The sequence below is a fragment of the Heptranchias perlo genome, chromosome 1 (genome assembly GCF_035084215.1).
Source record: "Heptranchias perlo isolate sHepPer1 chromosome 1, sHepPer1.hap1, whole genome shotgun sequence".
Taxonomy (NCBI): domain Eukaryota; kingdom Metazoa; phylum Chordata; class Chondrichthyes; order Hexanchiformes; family Hexanchidae; genus Heptranchias; species Heptranchias perlo.
In genome coordinates this window covers 57,179,091-57,195,596 of record NC_090325.1, presented here as the reverse complement: position 1 = coordinate 57,195,596, position 16,506 = coordinate 57,179,091, and the positions used below count along the sequence as shown (strand labels likewise).

The 16,506-nt window shown below is 42.1% G+C and overlaps 1 protein-coding gene across 3 annotated transcripts in view; it reads left to right on the top strand.

Annotated features, from left to right (window-relative positions):
* Window positions 1–16,506, top strand: part of fancg (FA complementation group G) — a 48,928-nt gene that overhangs the window by 21,017 nt on the left and 11,405 nt on the right. For all 3 annotated transcript variants that reach the window (XM_067985365.1, XM_067985377.1, XM_067985370.1), the window contains 6 exons: window positions 1,118–1,248; window positions 2,098–2,244; window positions 7,082–7,248; window positions 7,994–8,060; window positions 10,559–10,953; window positions 12,740–12,789. In XM_067985365.1, coding sequence (XP_067841466.1) covers window positions 1,118–1,248; window positions 2,098–2,244; window positions 7,082–7,248; window positions 7,994–8,060; window positions 10,559–10,953; window positions 12,740–12,789 — 957 coding nt within the window. The remainder of the gene's footprint in view (window positions 1–1,117; window positions 1,249–2,097; window positions 2,245–7,081; window positions 7,249–7,993; window positions 8,061–10,558; window positions 10,954–12,739; window positions 12,790–16,506) is intronic.

The following is a 16,506-nucleotide window of genomic DNA, read 5'->3' as shown; positions in this document are numbered from 1 at the left end:
TCCACCTTCCCCACTTCATTCCCCAGAACTAGATCCAACACTGTTTTCTTCCTCGTTGGGCTGGAGAAACACTGTTCCAGAAAGTTCTCTTGTAAAAATTTCAGCAATTCCTCCCCCTCTTTGCCCTTTACACTGTTATATCCCAGTCTATATTGGGATAATTAAAGCCCCCCATTATCACTACTCTATAGTTCTTGCATCTTTCTGTAATTTGCCTGCAAATGTTCTCCTTTATCTCCTTCCTACTATTTGGTGGTCTATAGTATACACCCAGTAGAGTAATAGCTCCTCTATTGTTCCTTAACTCTAACCAAATAGATTCAGTCTTTGACCCTCAACTCTGTCCTCTCTTTCCAGTCCTATAATAATTTCTTTGATCAATATTGTCACTCTCCACCCCCCCACCCACACTTTCTTTCCTTCCCTGTCTTTTGTGAATACCTTGTAGCCAGGAATATTAAGTACCCAATCCTCCCTTTTGAGCCAGACCTCTGTTATTGCCACTATATAATAGTCCCATTTGGCGACTTGAGCCTGCAGCTCACCAATCTTATTTACCACGCTGCATGCATTTACGCACATGCACTCCTAACTCACCCTAGACTGCCTTGCATTTGCCCTCTATCTGATCCCTCCTATTTCTGAACTGTTCTTTACTCTAGTGTTACTTGTCCCTCCCAGTCCTCTGTGGACCTTGTTTCTCCTCTCTCTCGTGTTTCATTCTGTTGCCCACCCCCTGCCAAATTAGTTTAAACCCTCCCCAACACTAGTTAATCTCCCTGTGAGGACGTTGGTCCCAGCTCTGGAGTGCATCCTGTCCATATTGTCCTGCTGCTTTGGTTGACTCATTGGCAGTCATTTTAGAAGTTTAAAGACTTAATAAATTTGGTTGATTGATGCGGTTTATATATATATTCCCTCCTAAATAGAGGTACAAGTGGTCCTTGCTTGCAAAAAGAATTGATATTTTTCCCTTTTTAATTTTAAACAGTGGTTTAGTGACTACACTATCAATGCAGATGATCCTTTTGAAGTAAATTTGAGAGCAAGCAGATTTGATGTTTGTTGTCAAGCAGAGAGATTGCTAAGTATTGTTTGATTCTTGTGTCCTTGTTAGGTTTTCGTAAAATGGAAGAAGATAATTACCTGGAAGCCATTGATATCTTGCAGCAAGCAGCTGAGGGACTTTGCTCCAAGAGAATTCTGGCGGAGATCTATACTCTGATCGGTTATAGTTCAGTCCAAATGGTACCCAAAATCAATAATTAGATTGCATTGTATTTAACCAGCAAACAAAATGTTTTTTAAGGAAGAGTGAAGGAAAATATCTGAGGAATACTAAAAGCTAAACTGAGAATTAATTTTGATAAAGCGCAATTGTTTTAATTTTGTTTATACATAGAATCATGATTGAACAGCAGTTCCTGTAATCGGACCTTATCTCCCATACACAATGTACACACAATTAGCTCATTCAGATTACAGGAAGTCATTTCTACATTGATGTTCTCATTAGCGATTTAAATCACCGAACCAATCAAATCTAGAAACAAAAACATCTGCTTCTTTACTAAAAAGGTATGGAGGAACAGAGATACCTAGGGGTTGAAGTATACCATTTGTTGAAGTGTAAGTGCAAGTAGATAAAGCCATAAAAAATGCCTCTGGCAATTTGAGTTTTATAAATAGGGGCACAATCTTGGCCACGCTACTTTGCAGTTTTTAAATGATAACTGAGTACACAGGATCTGAAATGAGTGTTGCCAACCACATTATTTGCATGATCCATGTTTGGACCCCAGTCTAGGCAACATCTGCACTCATAGCATCACCAAGAACAGCTTGCATTTAATCTCTGTCCTCCTTGAAACCTCCTTAAATTTAATTTCCTTCCAAAGATGAAAGCAGTATTCATCCCTGTTTCAGTTTACTCTGCAAATTGTGTTGAACGCAGCAGCCTAGCCAAAGTGTTTATTTTTTAAAATTTCAACAAACTTGATTTATTTCAAAGATATTTCAGTTTTATATTTAAGGGTAAGATTTTATAAACAGATTAGATTTGCACCAAAGTGATTTTTTTTAATTGATCTGTTTTAGGACAGACCACAAACTGCCTTGCAATATTTCAGGTGGGCTCTGCAAGCAGACATCCAGTGCCTTTCTGCGTTGTATCATGCTGCCACGGTGTATCGACAGCTCGACATGGTGGAAGCTGAGCTTGAAGCCCTTAACCATCTCTATGTGGTGAGCCATTGTGTTGATTACATTCCTTTAACTTTTAAACAAGTCAGTGTGGGCTAAAAATCATTGCTGTGTGGAGCTAGTTGCACTCTGGTGGATATTATCGAAAGAATTGTTTGCCGATGTTTGTTTATGCTTTTTGAAGGCGTGCACCAGGTTCTGCACTGAATTCATTTATCCTGGAAGACCTAGCGATGCTGATGACCATCCGTTTGCACGATACAGTTAGACATTGAACTGTTCTCTGCATGCTGGTGAAGTAGTCCAGATGCTGCATATGGATTAAAAGAAACATAATTTGTGTTTTATATATATATAAAAAAAGTTGTCAATATTTTAATCATAACCACAATGTTCCGCATTTAGTCTTGTTTTTAACCGCCCATGTTCATTACTTTTCCATGGAATCTTCTGTGCTGTTTTTAATGAGATACTCATCCAACTTCTCTGCATTTCAGGGAAATTTTCATTTTAAATTTAGAATGTGAGGGCAAAGTAATTGTACAGGTGTTTGAGTAGTATCTTTTGTATTGAAAGAAAGTTGGATTTATATACAACAACAACTACTTGCATTTCTATAGCACCTTTTTTAATGTAGAAAAACGTTCAAAAGCACTTCGCAGGAGCGATTATCAAACAAAATTTGACAGAGCCACATAAGGAGACATTAGGACAGAGGTAGGTTTTAAGGAGCATCTTAAATGAGATAGAGAGGCGGAGAGGTTTTGGGACGGAATTCCAGAGCTTAGGGCCTGGGCAGTTGAAAGCATGGCTGCCAATAGTGGAGCGATTAAAATTGGGAATGCGCAAGAAGCAAGAATTGGAGTGCAGAGATTTTGGAGGGTTTACAGAGATAGGGTGGGCGAGGCCATGGAGGGATTTGAAAACAAGGATGAGAATTTTAAAACAGGGCCAGGAGCCAATGTAGTTCAGCGAGTACAGGAGTGATGGGTGAACGGGACCTGGTGCGAGTTAGGATTCGGGCAGCAGAGTTTTGGATGAGCTCAAGGTTAAGGAGGATGGGAGGGCAGCCAGCAGAGCATTGGAATAGTCGAGTCTGGAGGTAACAAAGGCCTGGATGGGGGTTTCAGCAGCAGATGAGCTGAGATGGGCAATGCTACGGAGGTGGAAGTAGGTGGTCTTGGTGATGGAGCAAATATGTGGTCGGAAGCTGGTTTCAGGGTCAAATAGGACGCCAAGGTTGCAAACGGTTTGGTTCAGCCTCAGACAGCGGCCAGGGATGGAGTCGGTGGCTAGGGAATGGAGTTTGTGGCGGGGACCAAAGACAATGGCTTTGGTCTTCCCAATATTTAGTTGGAGGAAATTTTTGCTCAGACAAGCAGTGTGATAAACCAGATACAGTGGAGGGGTCGAGGGAGGTGGTGGTGAGGTAGAGCTGGGTGTCGTCAGCGTACGTGTGAAACCTGACGTGTTTTCGGATGATGTTGCCGAGGGGCAGCATGTAGGTGAGAAATAGGAAGGGGCCAAGGATAGATCCTTGGGGGACTCCAGAGGTAATGGAGTGGGAAGAGAAGCCATTGTAGGTGATTCTCTGGCTACGACTGGATAGATAAGAATGGAACCCAATTTAGTATCTCGGAAACATCTTCAAGCATTTCACAGATTTATTTCACATTAAAAGTGCAGGCAATGTGGCGGTCACTTTGCACACAACAGTATTCCAATTCATCAGTTTTTGGCGGTGGTTGGGGAAGGATTGTCGGCCGGGGCATCAGGCATCTTTGAATAATACCCACACAAACCAGCAGAACAGTCAAATGGGGGATACGTGTTATGTTTCGTCTGAAGGCACTGTAACAAATAGGAGTTTGGTCATAATTTAAATTGTGAGAAAGTCTTCATATTTTTATTACCTATTTATTTATGAGACCTGGATGGTCACTTTAAATTTGTTCACTGCTAACTTATTTTTACACGTTGGAGAGGATATATGCTGCTGACTAGTATATAAAATGTCACTTTAAAAGTGTTACTCCTGTGCAAATACGTTTTGATTACGAAGCAAGTAGAAATCACTGAACACAGACTGCTTGCTTTGTCCTGAAATTAATCAAATTTTTGGTGAAGTGCTGACTAACACTTGCTGGGGCCTTTTATCTGGCGGGAGTATGAAGTTCATGGAACCATCACATTAGTTTAATAAACTTGATTCAACTATGAAAGACACCATTTTGTTTTCTTTTACTCCAGTATTCAACTTGATAAATACAGGAGGTAAACACCAAGCAACATGCTCTCAGCTTGTCCATCCTTCTAGATTATCGAGATAAGAGGTGAACACCTTAAAGACACAACCTTGGTTAGGCTTAACCTTGTTCAAATGTTGTGTTCCCGATGCTGGTCCAGATTTAATATTATTAAGAGAGTGAGCAAAATGTTGTGGATTTTGTAATTTTTGACCATGAGGAGGTGTAAATTAAAAGTTCTGTTAATTAAGTAGATTCTGCCATTTTGGATTCATGCTGCTCTTTAACTTTTAATAAATTGAATCTGTGCCTTTATGGTGTACATCACATGGTCTTATGGTGTTTATTCTTCTATCCAAAGACCAGGAGAATATGATGGGACTCCTGTCAGTGTCAGTAAGCTATGGCGGTAACATACGAACATACAAAATTGATGGGCAGGAAAAGACAAGATGGTCCATCAAGCTTGCCCCACAGCATGATTGCCAAACCATCATGACTAGACACTTCTTCCTTATCTGGGAATAAAGCCTAAAAATGTCAGCGATGCCCCATATAATGTGACAATACTGCACTGGAGTACCTGCCAAGATGATGTGTACAAATCCTGGATTGCGGCTTGAACCCACGACTCTCTGAATCGGAAGTAGTGGGCTATCAACTGAGACGAGTGACCAACTCTCAATTGATTCACATCCTTAGAAAGCAGCAACTATTTCCATAAATAAGAGAAGCCCTATCAGAAACAGTAGTGGAAGCAGAATCCATAAATAACTTTTAAAAGGGAGATAGATAAATATTTGAAAAAAATGTCCAAAAGAAGTATGATAAAAGGGCAGGGAATTGGGACTTTCAGAGAGCTGGCACAGGTGCATTTGGCTTTAATAGGACAAAGTCAGCATGGCTTTATGAAGGGGAAGTCATGTCTGACAAATTTGCTTGAGTTCTTCGAGGATATAACGTATAGGGTGGATAAAGGGGAACCAGTGGACATAGTGTATTTAGACTTCCAGAAGGCATTCGACAAAGTGCCACATAAAAGATTATTACTTAAGATAAAAAATCACGGGATTGGGGGTAATATTCTGGCATGGGTGGAGGATTGGTTATCGAACAGGAAGCAGAGAGTTGGGATAAATGGTTCATTTTCGGACTGGTAACCAGTGGTGTTCCACAGGGGTCGGTGCTGGGTCCCCAACTCTTTACAATCTATATTAACGATTTGGAGGAGGGGACCGAGTGCAACATATCAAAATTTGCAGATGATACAAAGATGGGAGGGAAAGTAGAGAGTGAGGAGGACATAAAAAACCTGCAAGGGGATATAGACAGGCTGGTTGAGTGGGCGGAGATTTGGCAGATGCAATATAATATTGGAAAATGTGAGGTTATGCACTTTGGCAGGAAAAATCAGAGAGCAAGTTATTTTCTTAATGGCGAGAGACTGGAAAGTACTGCAGTACAAAGGGATCTGGGGGTCCTAGTGCAAGAAAATCAAAAAGTTGGTATGCAGGTGCAGCAGGTGATCAAGAAAGCCAACGGAATGTTGGCTTTTATTGCTAGGGGGATAGAATATAAAAACAAGGAGGTATTGCTGCAGTTATATAAGGTATTGGTGAGACCGCACCTGGAATACTGCATACAGTTTTGGTCTCCATACTTAAGAAAAGACATACTTGCTCTCGAGGCAGTACAAAGAAGGTTCACTCGGTTAATCCCGGGGATGAGGGGGCGGACATATGAGGAGAGGTTGAGTAGATTGGGACTCTACTCATTGGAGTTCAGAAGAATGAGAGGCGATCTTATTGAAACATATAAGATTGTGAAGGGTCTTGATCGGTTGGATGCAGTAAGGATGTTCCCAAAGATGGGTGAAACTAGAACTAGGGGGCATAATCTTAGAATAAGGGGCTGCTCTTTCAAAACTGAGATGAGGAGAAACTTCTTCACTCAGAGGGTGGTAGGTCTGTGGAATTTGCTGCCCCAGGAAGCTGTGGAAGCTACATCATTAGATAAATTTAAAACAGAAATAGACAGTTTCCTAGAAGCAAAGGGAATTAGGGGTTATGGGGAGCGGGCAGGAAATTGGACATGAAGCTGAGTTCGGATCGGTCAATGCCCGGTGGGTGGCGGAGAGGGCCCAGGGGCTATGTGGCCGGATCCTGCTCCGACTTCTTGTGTTCTTTAGATTTGTGGTTGGGATCAGATCAGCCATGATCTTATTGAATGGTGGAGCAGGCTCGAGGGGCCGATTGGCCTACTCCTGCTCCAATTTCTTATGTTCTTATGAATGGCCTCTTTTTATATGGTGCAATATACTATGACTATGAAATTTTGTTTCAGTAACTCTAAAATGAACTCTCATTCTATTTGCTTTAAAGTTTAAGAAAAATGTCTAGTTATGAGTAGCTAATTAATACATGATTGTGGCATGGAGCTGTGATTAGGATATCGATATATAATATAGACGGTCCAGCCCTTTTACTCAATACCCAGTTTGTATATCCAATTAATAATTCCCTCCCATCTTCTAACTTAAGAAGCACTAATTCGAACTTAGCATAACGTTTATAGAATTTTAAATAGGTGCTAGTGAACTGAAATGCAGAATATGTTTAAATTTTCTTTTGTAGGCTTTGGAAAGTTGGGATCAGTTTGAAGATGGCAACCATGTTGATCCTGAAGTTCTGATTAGACCTGAACAGCTGGTACGGATTCCTTCAACATGTCACCTGTTGACCAGTGTAAACCAGGTGCATGTGAAACACACCCTCGCAAGAAGGTTTCTCCAAATAGGAAGGTATTATTTACAAAATACCCACTGTATAGACGGCATATGGAAAACAAATGGATTGCAATGGTTCAGGAAGGTGGCCCACAAGTACCTTCTCAGGGCAACTAGGGATGGGCAATTAATGCCAGGCTTGGCAGTGACATCCACATCCTGAGAATAGATTTTTTTTTTGAAAAGGTGAAATATGAGGTGCTAAACCTTTTTTCTGTGGAGAAGGGTGGTTGGCCTGAAATATTCTTCAGTATTGCAACTCAAAATCAAAGTAAATTTTCACGTTTTTTCTGCTTTATCTTGCCAGTTTTCTCCTCTTTTCCTGGAGACGTTGATGCCTTGCTAGGTTACAATTCCAAAGGGTATTCTTTGATTCCTTGTCCAAGTTGTAGTTATCAATGTGTAAGCCTGGGTGTATCAGCTGTTTTGAATACAGGGGCCTGATTGATCCTGTCCTCACTAAAAGGTCACCAAGAGTGATCAGGAACAGGAGCCCTGGCTGACTTTCCAATCTTCAATTCAGAAGCACTGAGATCAATTATATGTCCTTATTGGTGCCCTGGCTGAGACTAACTAACTTGACATAGCTGAGGAATTCAACCTGGGATCTTCCCCGTCTGTTTTGGCTCAGCTACTCGCTGAACAAGTTCGTTGAGCCATCTAGGGAATGTTTTTGTATCTTGAGACTGAAGCACAAATTTATTTTGACAATTTTTAGATTCAGTTTCACTTTCTGCAATTTAACTATTGTTTTGTTTAGAGCTGAAGAGGCAGCGGAACACTATCTTGATCTACTGGCTTCATTTCTTGAGGGATCCCAACAGGAGGTGAGTGTAATTTTAAAAATATTTGCTGATCTTCATACACAAGATGTTTGCATGGCTTTTTTTACGGTTTTAGAAAACAAGGTCCCTGTGAAGAGAGATGGTGCTCAAGTGGATTCAGTGTTAAATGTTGAGTCCAAAATATACTATTGTGTGAGATTATAAGCCCAGACCTCATTCCGAATGGACTGTAGTAATTTCTGCCCTTATCATTAATGGCAGTAGATCTTGCTTGGTATTGTACACAGGAAGTCATGACCAAGTCTTGAGGTCAAGTGACGTTAATTGGGGGAGGGGGAATAACTCGAGTAGCACTAAGAAAGTACTGAATATTGAAGGCAGAGTGGAGTGGGAGTTAGAGGAAGACAGAGGAGGTGTAGAGTCAAGAGGTAGGAGCACCAGCAGGGGAAGGTAGAGGATAAGTAGAACAAGATTAGAGGCGGGTGCAGAGGGATGTGGGGAGGAGGCAGAAGAGGGGTACAGGTCAACCAGTAGAGAAGATGAAGCAACATTCGAGGAGGGAGAAGGAAAGAAAAACAGGGGTAGAGACTGAGCGCGGGGGGGTGGCAGTCAGAGAAAAGATTGAGCATCATGAAAGACCAGAAGGAAGATAAGAGGCCACCAGAGGAGAACTGAAACGCACAGGGAGTGGCTTGTGGTGCAACTAGTGAGGACCGGTATGAGGAGTGTGATCCATGGAGGAGAGCGAAGGGAGGGAGAGAGAGAGCAGAGGGAGGGGAAATCAGGAAAGGTGAAGGAGGAGGGGGTCAAGTGGGAGAGGATGACTAGTTGCGTAAGGTGGGGCAGGAGGGAAGGGGGAACATAACAATTGAACATGAGGATGAATTAAATTCAGAAATACATTTGATGTCCATGAGCACTGATTGCAGGGCTGACAGACAATAAATTAGCATATTTTGACTTGGTCGTGTTGATCTTAGGAGCATACTGTCCCAGAACGTAATTTCCTTTTTGGGAGCGGGGCAGCAAGGCAGGCAGAACAGAGGCCGATCAGCAAAGAGGTGCTTCAGACAAGGGTCAGACAGTCAGATTGGTGCTGCCAGTGGACTGAGTAGTAATAAGGGCCGATAATGGGCAAGGATTTTAGTTGGGTTGGGTTAGGGCGGAGGAACGTCGCTGGCCAGGGACAGGCTAAGAGCTCAATGATAGAACTGGGACGTGGAGAGTCTGCTTTGGAAGCCAAAGGTAGAGCCCACATTTGCAGCTGGGGTTGGGCCAGGCTGGGACAAGGAGCTTTTAGGTGATTACTAGATGGTGAAGCAGCAAGTGGGGAAGGTGTGATATCGCCCAGGTTGGCCGAATCAGGATGCAGGAAGTGTCGGATTAGGTTTCTTAAGCTGGGGATGCAAGAACGTGGCTGTGATGGCTGCATCAAAGCCAGGACATGGCCTGTAGCAGCAATGAAGTAGAGGAGCCCTGAAAACATCCACTTTTAATAATATACTAGTTGATCTCCTGTTGAGTTGCACACCTTAGCCTTAATGTTGACCCCCCTCCCCCCACGACAGGTGGCGGGGGGGTTAGAATTTTAAAGCGGAAATGCGTCACCAACCCGCCGCTTATGCGCCCGTTGCCATTCTAACTTCATTAACATATTTAAATCAGGCTCCCACAGTGCAATTGGGAGCCTGATTTAAATTTAACAGTTGCCGGCCGGATTTTCCAAGGCTCTGGAAACCCGGCAGCGAAAGGGAGGTGGGAGCTGCCAGCTCAAGAGAGTAAGTGCCTTTTACAGCACTCCTTGTGGGCCAGGAGGAGCAGGAGTGCTCCCCCGGCCCCTCGAGGAAGTCTACGCCCTCCCCTCTGCCAAACACAGCCTCTCTCTCCCTGCTTCCGCGATCGCTGACCTTCTCCCCCTCCAGCCCCAATCTCTCGCTCCCTCCCTGTCCCGACCTCCCCTCAGGGTCCCCGGTTGCGGCCTCCTGCCACTGGTTTTCCCGCAAGGCAGCAGGCCAGCCTGTCAATTTGTATGGCTGCCAGGTGGTAACGGAAGAAAAGAATTATAGTGAGGGCCTGCCGTTAAATTCAGCAGAACCTCCGCGTCCTTGGCTGTGTCGGGTTTTCCCCGCACCCTCCCCACCTCCCCGTAAATGTTGGGGCCATTAAGTCATAGACTTCAGCTCTGACGATAGGCCTTCGACCTGAAACATTAACTGTTTCTTTCTCCACAGATGCTGCCTCACTTGCTGAGCTTTTCTAGCATTTTCTGTTTTTGTTTAAGTCATGGACTATGTTTACTCTCTCACCTGTTTGCTGTCTTCCTGTTATTGCTTATCTCTCCCTCTCTCTCCTGCTTTTCTCCGTATGACTTTCTTACATCTCTCTCTAATTTGCATCCCTCTGTCTTTCTGGTAGGGAAATGAGCTATCATTGACTGCAGGCTGCAATTTAACAAACATTGCTCTATCTGGGGCTAGAAACCCATAATTGTTTCCAATTTTTGAATATATTGTTTTTGATTGTATTGTGTTCTTTCGTAGATAGTTCTGGTAGCAGACCACACCGTTCCTAGAATTCCTGAAATCTATTTGGAAGCAGCAGTAGCTCTCTTGCGATGTCACAGATTTAATGATGTCATCACTGTTTGTGAGGAAATTGCCTGCAAAATGTCAAGTTTGCTTTCAGAAAAATTAACAGTTGAAATTAGAGTTAATGAATGGCTGTCCGGTGATTGCTCAGAAAGGACTGAAGTTCCGGAAATTAACACCAGTTGTCAGAGTTCTCTTTCGAAATGCTTTAATGAGTCACAAACACTTCGGGCAAAGAAGAAAGAAACCCTCAATTATATTTTATGGTCAGCAACTGCATTTTTATATCAAGGACAAGCATTTGCTCTCATGAAAAATAATAAGGAATCAATTACTAATTTTAGCCGGTGAGTTACTGTTATAAGAACATTATGCTTTACAGGATTGCAAGTTATATCATGTTTTGCATTCATAAACTGATCAAACCCAATCCAACTAAACAGAAAGCATTTGCTGATATTCCATACTGTGTCATAGCAGATTTTACATTGTACACTAGGAAAATAGAAATATACAGGGGTGGAAAAGGTTATTTCCGTCCAACTAGCCGGCCTCAGAGTTTGAAGATTGAACAACACAATTCACTTCCTCCATTGATGTTTCTTTGAAAATGCCTGTCCAATTTATTCTTAAAACTTCTGCTGCTATCAGCCTTGGACTGACCAGGAAGGCAACCATTTCCCTCTGTGAAATAGTTATATCTGACCTGTTCACTCACCTTCCCTTTTCTGACCTTATCCCATACAACCTCGTTTTTGAGGGCATGGTATACAGTTCTTAGGGTTCAACGCCTCCTGGTCTTCTCTTAAGCGCAAACAAGCTCAGTTGCTGTCATCCCTCCTGTAGTTCAGGTGCCTGATACCAGGTATCAGATGGGTAGCTGTTTGCATCCTTTCCAGTGTCATGATATCCTTTCTGTAATACTCCAACCAAAATATTTGCCTCCTTTTTCTCCTTCCCCTATCCTCTGCCTGCTCCTCTCCCCTTTTTCTTCCTCCTACTCTCCTCTTTGCCCCCTTCCTCTCTACTTTTCCCCTCGCGCGGCGTTTCCCTGCGCCCTTCTTCTCTCTCGCGCTCTTTTTCTCTCCTTCCCAATACAGGAAGAGAGAAAACAAAAAAAGGCATATTTTTAAAGGAAGAGCTTGTACCGCAGTGAATGTGCTGGAAGTCGCTCTGCTCAGTTCCTCACTCAATCTCTCCCTGCCTGCCCTCTTCAGGGTCACTGTGTGGGTCCCACTGTCGTTGTCTAAGGCCTTATTCATAACAGGACGTTGCCACCTACTAACTTCTTGCAACCATTATGGTTCAGGGCTCTCACTTGTGCCTCATTGGGAGTAAGGCCCATGCTGTTGAGCACTTTTATGTTGTCATCCCATCTTGTTCTGGGTCTGTCTCGTGGCCTCTTTCATGTTGGTGGTGAATGCTGTTGCAGGGTCAGAGTGGCACTGTTTTCCCCCTTGATTTATGCCCTCAATTTTTTTAAATCCATAAGTGGAGATTCATTAGTTTTCACTCATATTTCTGCCTTTCGGCAGCATTTGGTACAATTCTGCAACATTTACTGATTGTCTCTCGTTTGTGAATAGTGTATAATTTTTTTGAAAGCTTACAGTATTTATCTTGGATAAATGGGATAATTTTGCAGCTTTTTGCAATCTTTTTCACAGTTGGTAGTAATTCAAATGTCTTTTGCAGTGTTTTGAGTTTTTTATCTTCCTTCTACAAGCATTTCATTATTATTTTGTAATAATCTTTGAGTTTTCCCCTGTGATTATTCACCTAATTCAGAGGGTGAGAGTCCACGACAATGCAAATTGTACAGGTTCTGCTGGAGAGTATGAATTTGATGGACCAAATGGCCTTTTCTTCTACTTTTTTTTAAGTTGGATTCTCAAGAAAGTACATTCACACACATATTTCATGAAGCCTTTTTACATTTAAGTGTACATTGCCATGTATATTTAATGAAGCTGTTATACATTTTGATTGTACAGTGTTTGTGGGAGGAACTTATTGATGCTTCTATTGAGGATATCCATACTTTGGATTTCGTGTGTTACTTCTGTATTGATTGCTGAGTATTGTGTTATCAAGAAGACCAGATTAGTGATATGGTGTGTAATTTTTCTGCAGATGTGCAAATTTGCTCCTTAAAGTTCAAGTTGTGTATCCTCCTGATTCAGGTAAATGATATTCTATACTTATAGTTAGAAATAAATTTTGTTAATTAACTTTTTTTTTAAAGTTTAAAAATGTTCAGTGAGTAAATTATCAAAGTGTAACAGAAAATAGTCTGAGCACCCACCAAAAGTGCAGTCTAGTTTGGTACAGTTTTTGATTTTGATTTTTGACTGTATGGAGATCGACCTATTCTTGAAATCAAAATACTTGTGATGTTCTGTGGCAAAGTGCAGGGCTGCGTTTGTGTGTACATTGCTTAAAGGAACCTTTCTACCAAGGTCATAATTTGTTGACAGTAGAATCAAGTAAGTCTTATGCCTAGCCTGCATCCATAGCATCATAACAAAGCGTAGCCTCACAAGTGCTATACTTCCAAAGCACAAAATGTGATTGGCTGAAACATTGACTTATCTGTTCAGTTTCCAAGCAAATATTTGATTGACTGACTGAATATGAACAAATCAAAAGTAGCAAAAAGTAACACTGAGGAACAAATAACCAGCAGAAAATGGAGTAATCAAACCCCTCAACTTTTTTTCGAAACTTGTACCATAAAAGTAACTAAGCAAATTGCTCAAATTATATCTTGCTGTTTTTGGCCATCTTTTTCTCTCACTCAGGTCAGTGTGTATAGCTAAAAAATAACTTAATCTATTAAAAAAAAATTAACACAAGCATGAAATCACCTAAATGTACCTCTAAAATTGGTTATTAATTAAAATTGGTTCCATCTCCACAGTATAGCCAAATCCTCGAACCATTCCAACACTTTCTCAAAACTTCCAAAACCTTACAGTCCTGTCCCCTCAACTGCTAAGCCTCACATATCTACCACCAATCATCTGCATCTTCCCTACTATATTCCTATGTATCCTCAACTTTAAAAAGGATATATGATTTTTAAAAAACACAGATAAAGAAACAAATAATAATGAAGGCCAATTATGGTTTTGATTTCTGTGCATTTGTTTGGTAACCAACCCCATTGTTATCAATTTGTCACCTAACGCTATGCTTATAGTGCCCCCGAAGGTACAGTGCCATTACAATTTTGAGACGACTAACCATTTTTACTATATAATAGATTATTTAATTTTGCAATAGTCCATCTTCTGTGGTGTTGCAGACCATAGTCACTCTCTTAACTATCTCTGATGTTGTCTTGTTCCTCTTTCTCTCTGTTTCTGTTTCTGTCTCATTCTTACTCTCATCTTTTGCTTCTCTTTTTTTCCATTCTTTTGCAGCCATTCTTTTTGGATGGGGGATGGTGGGTGGTGTGGCAGAGAAAGGTGTCAGCAATTGCTGCAGGCTGTATTTGGGGTAGGGGTTTGGGGGAAAATGTGGCCTCGGCGGCTCCTTTCCCATTCCTCCCAATTACTCTGCTTCTCATTCTTTCTCCCATTGCGCCCCCTACCTCTTCCTGCTAGCACTTCCCCCTTCTACCACCCCGTTATCCCCATCACGACCCCTACCTTTTCCAGTTTGAACTACACTTTCAATTCCTGTATTCTCCCCTCCCCTTTACTCTGTTGTCACTCACCTCACCCTTAATGCTCCATCCACCTCTGCCCCACTCACACTCACTCTCCCCAAGGGCAGGTGATGAGAAGCCCGAGCCCCCCCACCTCATCCTTAACTAGTTTCCCTCCCCATCCTTCATAGTTTCCTTGAAGAGGTTTGGTTTGCTTTCAAAATTCAACTTTAAAAAAAAATACTGAGTGAAGAAACTGCCTGTGTGCCTTTCTTTATATTTGTCTGTCAGCACCTCTCTCTTCCCCCATCTCTTCCTGCTCCTTCCTTCTCACTCTATCTGATACCTGTTCGTTAGAAAATATAAATATTATAATTACTATCAGCATAACAGGATAATCAGGTGAGATAATTAGAGGCTGTTTGAATCAAAATTAAACTTTTTTATTTGAAAAAAGACCTAATTTACAATAAAATGCATTCTCTCTCTGAGCTTATTGGACTTTCTGAAAAACGCACATGCACACACACTTTAAAAAAAAATCAATATAATGTTTACCAGAATAAAGATTTTGAAATTTGACCTCAATTAATTCTGAAAAGCTTTTGAGCAGAAAGTGCTGGAATATTCCATCAGGACAGCTAATTGAACAATACTAATGCATGCTAGGAAATTAGGTACATTGCAAATGGTCAGATGTCACAATCTAAATTCAGCTCTGAGTCACAGTGCTGAAATATTAAGTCCAGGCTTTTGGGAGTGGCTAAGCTTTAATGAAGGCATGAAAAACACAAAAGATAATTTAGTGGATAAATGTAATCAAGTTATTGTGAAATATGACATTTTAAATTTTTTTTGGACACTAGAAATGTCACTTACTGAGGGAAAAAAAAATAGCAGATGAAAAAGAATTTTAGAAAGCACTTTGAGCAATTTGTTCAGAACCTCGTGACCAGAATCTACAATCAGAGTGACAGGTTCACATAGGTAAAACCCATTATAAATGTGGATATTGGAATTTATAATAGGAGAAAGTTGACCCAAAACATGACAACAACAACTTGCATTTATAAAAGTACATTTAACGTAGTAAAACCTCCCAAGGCGTTTCACAAGAGTGTTATTAAACAAAATTTGACACCGAGCCACATGAGATATTAGGACAGGTTTTAAGGAGCGTCTTAAAGGAGGTAGAGAGGCTGAGAGGTTTTAGGGAGGGAATTCCAGAGCTTAGGGCCTAGGGAGCTGAAGGCACGGCCGCCAGTGGTGGAGCGATTAAAATCGGGGATGCGCAAGAAGCAAGAATTGGAGAAGCGCAGAGATCTCTGAGAGTTGTAGGGGCTGGAGGCGGTTAGAGATAGAGAGGGGCAAGGCCATGGAAGGATTTGAAAACAAGGTTGAGAATCTTAAAATCGAGGGGTTGCTGGTTTGGGAGCCAGTGTAGGTCAGCGAGCACAGGGGTGATGGGTGAACGGGACTTGGTGCGAGTTAGGATACGGGCAGCAGAGTTTTGGACAAGCTCAAGTTTATGGAGGATGGAAAATGGAAGGCTGGCCAGGAGAGCATTGGAATAGTCAAATCTAGAGGTAACAAAGGCATGGACGAGGGTTTCAGCAGCAGATGAGCTGCGTCAGGGATGGAGACTGGCAATTATGGAGGTGGTCTTGGTAATAGAGCGGATATGTGATCGGAAGCTTATCTCGGGGTCAGATGTGACACCAAGGTTGCGAACGGTCTGGTTTGGCCTCAGACAGTGGCCAGGTAGAGGGATGGAATTGTTGGCTGGGGAACGGAGTTTGTGGTGGGGATGGAAGACAATGGCTTCAGTCTTCCTAATATTTAGTTGGAGGAAATTTCTGCTCATCCAGTACTGGATGTTGGAGAAGCATTGTGACAATTCAGAGACAGTGGAGGGGTCGAGAGGTGGTGATGAGGTAGGGCTGGATGTCATCAGCGAACATGTGGAACCTGATGATGTGTTTTCAGATGATGTGGCCGAGCGGCAGCATGTAGATGAGAAATAGTAGGGGGCCAAGGATAGATCCTTGCAGGACTCCAGAGGTAACGGTGCGGGAATTGGAAGAGTAGCCATTGCAGGAGATTCTCTGGCTACGACTGGATAGATAAGAATGGGACCCGGTGAGGGCAGTCCCACCCAGCTGGACGACAGAGACGAGGCATTGGAGGAGAATGGTGTAGTCAACCGTGTCAAAGGCTGCAGACAGGTCGATAAGGTTGAGAAGAGATA